General features: G+C 40.9%; 1 protein-coding gene across 1 annotated transcript; it reads right to left on the bottom strand.

Moving 5' to 3' along the window:
* Nucleotides 1-867: 867 nt before the first annotated feature.
* Nucleotides 868-3303, bottom strand: ppib (peptidylprolyl isomerase B (cyclophilin B)). The gene is made up of 5 exons (XM_068313835.1): nucleotides 3102-3303; nucleotides 2435-2548; nucleotides 2244-2337; nucleotides 1355-1539; nucleotides 868-1258 (listed from the first exon to the last, which is right to left on the bottom strand). Exons 1-5 carry the CDS (start codon nucleotides 3234-3236, stop codon nucleotides 1136-1138), a joined length of 651 nt encoding a protein of 216 aa, XP_068169936.1. The 5' UTR covers nucleotides 3237-3303; the 3' UTR covers nucleotides 868-1135.
* Nucleotides 3304-6676: the final 3373 nt, after the last annotated feature.

The following is a 6676-nucleotide window of genomic DNA, read 5'->3' as shown; positions in this document are numbered from 1 at the left end:
TTATTTCACAATTTAACACTTCTAGGTCCACAGTCAGGTTCAAAATTACTTCTGGAGACAAAAATAAAAGTGTTTATCTCCAGCTAGACACTTGGAAGTGTTTAAATGTTTTACTTTTACAACACCAACGAGACTCCAGAAGTGCGTATGACTGATATCTGGCATCTTACTGGTTTCTCTCCAAAAGCAATCATTTTCATATTGTTGGTGATTTCTGCAGTAACCATTCTCACACATTTATTTGACCAACACGCGGTACAGACAGGCCTCAATGATCGCTAAAACTAATAACCTGTTGAAATGCCTGCCTCCTTCACACACCCCAGGTTAAAGTAGTGTCATTAAAATATTTTATATCTATATGTGTCATTGAATTTGCCATTAATGGATGATAAAAGAATACAAGTGTGTGTTTATTGGAGACAGTAACAGCACCATTAAGTAAGTTCCTCCAAAATATATTACAGTAGTAATGACGCAGGTTGCAGGTGATGGACGTGTGATTTCTGAAGCCATTCAAACCATGATAAAGATAAGAAATGCACAGAGGCAGGTTTTTGTGAATAAAGTTTTTGACTTTTTTCAATGGTTAACATGTTGTTCATGGGAAAAGTTTTGTGACTTAAAAGTATGGAACCCAAGTTTGATGAAGGAAAAAAAAAATGCATTAATAATCCAAATCTGTACAGAAAATGGAAACTCAATATTTAAGAATATTAGAGGGTGAAAGTGTCAAACATTCCCCCTTGAATTGTGAAAACACAGGATGGCTGCAGAGGATGAACAGTAAATATTTAACCCCCACCGCCCTGAACACAAGAACAGAACTCGACTTTCTGAGAAGTTATCATGAAATCCACTCAGCAGTTTAACAAAACTTGAAACCTTTATTTCAGATCTCATTTTTCTTTCTTTACAAAACACAACGAACTGTTAAGTGCACCTCGGAATGCTCGTTGGCGATTGGACCCAGAGTGATTGTGTGATGTTGACGCTCCTCCGGTGCTTTAAGACAGCAGACACCGATGCCCCTCCTCCAGAACCACGGGGCCGTTAGTGAAAAATAAACAGTGGCCTGCACGATTCCAGACGCCCCCCCCAGTCCTGTTTACCACGTGGTTCCCTGAGCAGCGCTCTACTCCTTGGGAATTGCGAACGGCTTGTCCACCTCGATTATTCCACAATCGTGGATGGTGACGTCTTTGATGGGCTTGTCATTGCTGCTCGTCTTGGTATTTTCGATCTTGGTTACGATTTCCTGAAAGATTAGGGGTAAAAACAGAAGGTGTGAATTTATTAACAGCGCCCCCCCAACACTCGACAAGAGAAAACCAAAGCACGTCCTGCCGCTCACCATCCCTTCCAGAACTTTTCCGAAGACGACGTGTTTGCCGTCCAACCAGGACGTCTTCACGGTGGTGATGAAGAACTGAGAGCCGTTGGTGTCTTTGCCGGCGTTGGCCATGCTGAGCCAGCCGGGGCCGTGATGCTTCAGCTTGAAGTTCTCGTCGGGGAAACGGTCTCCGTAGATGCTCTTGCCTTTAAAACAAAAGAACAAAAAAGAAACCTAAGATTCCTATCCAATAATTTCCGTTCCTTTTCTGGCTGATCCTACAGAGAAACATTGCCGGGGGCCAAATGTGGCCCACCACATCATTTCATGTGGCCCGCAAGAGCTTAAAAGGTCAGAGTATCTAAAAATACCATGCTTTGACCAAAAACCACAATTCATTAATAATAAGAATAAAAACAAGAATATTTACTAAGCCTATTCTAACTCTGACAAAAAACAAAGTTAATGTCTTTATTTTTCTTAATTCACTTGGATAGTTTGATCCTTGATTGATGGAGTTCTGTGGCTTTCATAAGCTGACAAATTAAACAAATTAATGTCATAACAGAGCCAACAAGCAAACATTTTTTTCTGTGCAACTGCAACGTTTGTAACTTCAATAAGAGATAAATTCAGTTATTTAAAATTAAGCAGTAGTTACATTTATTTTACATTACATTGAGTTACATTTATTAGTCACATCTGGCCCTTTGAGGACAGCCATTATGCTGATGTGGCCCTCGGTGAAAATAAGTTTGACACCCTGGTGTAACCAAACGTACAGATAAGTGACAAGTCTTGAGACAAACTTTCACTCCCGTTGCCTTGAGCCGTGGATTTTTACAAGTGGAATGTTTGAGGAGATAACAACTGTCTAGTCCCACAGGGGTGACGGCGGGTTCCATCTTACCTCCAGTTCCATCCCCTCTGGTGAAATCTCCGCCCTGGATCATGAAATTCTTGATGACCCTGTGGAATTTGCTGCCCTTGTACCCAAATCCTTTCTGTTTAACAGAGACAAATAAAACAAATGAACACAAACTGCAGACAGTCACAATAGAGCTTTGAACAGGAGCTTTAGCTCAGGTTGGATCATCTCACCTCTCCAGTTGCCAGAGCCATAAAGTTATTAGCCGTTTTGGGAACAGTTTTCCCGAATAGACCAATTACAATTTTTCCAGCTTCCTCATCTCCAATCCTGATGTCAAAGAACACCTGTAAAACAAGTCACGTGGTTACATTACACATAAAGGTGGGGGCATATAAAATAAAAATTGATAGGTGGACATGAGTGAAGACAGTCTTACAATTCGGCTCATTTAAGATATACTTAACTGATCCCAAACTGGAATTTTACAAGTCCGTGTGACTATCTTGATTTAGCAGGTGCTAACAAGAATAAAGACCTTCTATTCATTTCCTTAAGCATCTATAATAAATAATAATTCAAGCCTAAAAATGACGCTGATATTTGGTAGGACTGAAAACACAGACGCTAAGGTGTTAGCTTAGCAACACTAGCGACGATATCCCTCAGATTCCTGTCATTACCGGTTAGCTCAGCTGTTAGCACCAAATAAACAGATAGTAAATGTTATTAAATGGTAAGAACAACCACAACACCGCGTGTTAAATTAGCCTGGTAGCTACCGTTATCCTCCCAGCTAGCTATGGAGGCCATGACGTGGCTTTTAGGCTAACGGTTAGCACCGAGGAAGAGCATTGATTTCTCACACAGGAACCGTTAGCAAGCTACCTAGCCGCGTACCTTATGGGTTACTTTGGGGCCCTTCTTCTTGTCGTCGGCCGATGAGCCGTTCGGGACAGAGAGGAAAACCACCGTGCCAACAATGATCGTAACCGCCACAAGGAACTTCATCCTTCTCTCGCAGAGCCTCACCATCAACAAGAAAAAGGTGCAACCCGGCGGCGTACGTCTGCTCCAGCTACCTTATATAAGCTCGGTGGAAGGAGCGCAGTATCCGGGGCGGAGTTTGCGCGAAGCTGCGTTGGTTGAGACATAGGGGCGGGGCTTCAGTGCAGACAGGAGACGCACGGGGCTTTCATTGGTTCGCGTTGCCGAGCGTTATAGCCAATCAGGATCAGACGCGTAACGACAGACAGCCATCTATTTCCTCATGTGTTCAAATAAACAAATCATAGTTTGAAACGGTGCTAAAATGACACTTTTTATCGGTTACAATTAAATAGAACACCAGAACTATGTTCAAATTGTTTTAAAGGGGCCAGAACTAAATGAAAACTAAACCAAAACAAAATAAAACAAATTAAAATGAAATAAAATAAAGTAAGTGACAAAAGATTTCCTCTGTTTTAAAATTGGATTGGCTTGTACGCATTTAGAGCATGCCTTATGGCAATTGCCATCATACAGTGGTATTTGTGAGAACACATGATTAAGAAAAAACAATTTTTGGAGATATAAAGATAACATAAGTTATAAAAACTTACCACACATATAACCAGTCTCTAAACAACAAACATTCTTATTCCTTCTAATAAGATATCAAACCTAAGGAAACATTTGGAATTCCCTCATATTGAAAAAACATGGTGGCCTGCAGTGTTCTCCAAAATCTCCTGCTCCTTTCCCTGTTCATCTGGTCTCCCTATAAGTCACTTATCTCATTTGAAACAGTAAATTGCAAATTTCACAAATGTAATAAATTAGTGCATACTATGTATATACTCAGAGAAACAGCTCAAAAGATCAAAAGGACTCCAATGCGCAAAGCTGCCATTGGCTCAGGTTTAGGAGTATTGTTTCCATTCCGATCAGAGACAGATTTAAAAACTTATTTCAAAATGTTAAGACAACCATTCAGACTTCTACTACTGACTAGTGATCACTTCAAGTACTGCAGATATTCTCATTCCTCATCATCTGAGGGAAGAAGTGCATAAAATAATTATAAGATAAAAACACAACCACAAACACATTTGTTGAGAAAGAAAGAAAAGACAGAGGGAATACTGTATATCTCAAGAAAAACATTCCTAGAACATGTCGCATAAATGTGAGAGCGCTGGGTCATGACTGAAAACTCATCAGATCAAAGTTAAGTTTTGCCAACTTCAGTGACTGTATGAATGTATTTGAGAATAAACTAGAAACAAAACAGAGGTGAGAAAAGGCAGACTGATATTTGTGTTTTCGGCAGCTGAAAACCTATCAGTGGTTATTTGATGATGATGCTATGATCTATAGAAGGGCGATGGTTAAATTTGGTAGCTGACGCTCAACATCTGAATGATTAGCTTAGCTAGTATCCAGGACCCACATAGAGGCTGGAGGACCTTGAATGTGTTCCTTCTTCTGTGTTCTCACAGCAGCTCTTTGTGACTGCTTAGCCTTGAATCCTTTCACATCACCGAAGTCTCATGTTTTCGTTCAGCATGAAATTACACCCTCCTCATGGTTCGGCCCGGTGATGTCATCCATGACATCATCAGAAATGCCATAAAAATCAGGAAATGCTGAGTAGTTCCCTTTCTAACAATTTTTCTGTAAGGTGTGTCCACACAAAAGAGCAAACAATAATTAGCCAAGAAACGTGATTGAGCAACGTTCAAGTCACGGCAGACGAGTGAAGGATTGTGTCAACAACCAACACACACATCTAATTGTAGGCCTTTCACACACCTTTACTACCTGTTTGGATGTGTCAGCCCGGTGGTGGTAGAGGAATCCATTGAAGATCACATGACCAGACCTCCACCAGCACCTGAGAGCTGTGAAGGAGAAACACGCTCCAGTAGTGTTTCCAGCATGAATCTCTGTTTAAAACATAAAAACATCACAAGAGGTCAGTCTGTTTGTTAGCTCAGACTTGCACTCTTAACTTTAAGTCAATCAAGATGCCCGATGAAACAGGAGTTTAAAGATTTTCAAATGTATTGAACGGAGTTCATGAAAAGTGTAATGATTTTCACTTGAGATGGATGCTAAGTTTAAGATATTTAACCAGTGAATTGTTTTTGTTGAAAAAACAATCAATCTTTATGTTTCTGAGATACCTACAAGTAAATTAAAAACACACATCCATTGTCAACAACAACAGTCATTCCCACCCAAACATCTTCAAAAAGAAGTTCATGGCATTTAATGGTTCTCTCCTCTTCCTGTTTGCAGGCTTTGAACTTCATCTCAAGATGTCGATGTGACCCAGACCTCCTGGATGATGACAGGTGAACACACACACACACACACACACACACACACACACACACACACACACACACACACACACACACACACACACACACACACACACACACACACACACACACACACACACGCACGTGCGTCACCCTTCTTGAGGTACAGGAGAGGGAGATTTCCTCACACCGTCCTGCCTGTAAAATACATAAAATGAGCAGGTTTGAAATACAAACTACTTTGCTTTGTGGTGTTTCTGGTCTTCCTTCTGATCCATGTGATATTCTGACTGATTCCGCTCCAGACGTTGTTGCTGCTATCATGGATATTTAATTCCTGTTTTTTTTTCATCACCATCTGGAGTTTTTTGGAGACACCTGCTTCTGTTTCTTGTGATTTTTTTGTTACTGTCAGACAACATCTGGTTGTCAGCTTTTAAAGTTGCACAAGTTCTAATGTTTATTAAACACGGAGCCTCTGTACATGAACAAGACATAGATAATGGATGATAAGATGCTAATATCCTAATTAATGAACATTTACACATTTTTACTCATCTCGTTTCAGTTGAGGTCTAGTATTTCATCTTTTTTCAGGCCAATGAAGCTATTCCATGTTTCTACCAATAGATGGCGCCGCGCCCCATCCAATTCCCATTCATATTGCACTGTGTGACTGCACCAGGGAACAGCTGGGAACCACGTGCATGTTCACAAATCAAATCTAGCATCCCCCAAAGCAGAAAAAGATTTCTCTGAATGCGAGCTGCACCTGCAGAAATCGACCCAACAGGACCGAGTGGTGAGCCGAGGCCTTATTAAAGCTTTAGATGAACTTCATGCAACATTCACACTCATAGCTGTGCCCATTTCTTATGTGCATCATGCAAGGTATGAAAAATACAAAGATCTGACTGGAAGCTGGTGCTTCGCTCTTGTTCAGCGGCGTTCTCTGCAGAAAACATTTGTTTTGATGGTTACCTGTTCAGTCGATCAGGTTTCTCTAAAGCACTTTGTTGGGTAATCATCTAGCTGTGCACAGCGCACACATACACACACACACACACACACACACACACACACACACACACACACACACACACACACACACACCACACACATGCACGCACAGTCAGATGTAACCTCATGAATGTTTCATTACAA

The sequence above is a fragment of the Antennarius striatus genome, chromosome 4 (assembly GCF_040054535.1).
Source record: "Antennarius striatus isolate MH-2024 chromosome 4, ASM4005453v1, whole genome shotgun sequence".
Taxonomy (NCBI): domain Eukaryota; kingdom Metazoa; phylum Chordata; class Actinopteri; order Lophiiformes; family Antennariidae; genus Antennarius; species Antennarius striatus.
Note: the sequence above shows the minus strand (reverse complement) of the source record. Positions and strands in the feature narration are given on the sequence as shown.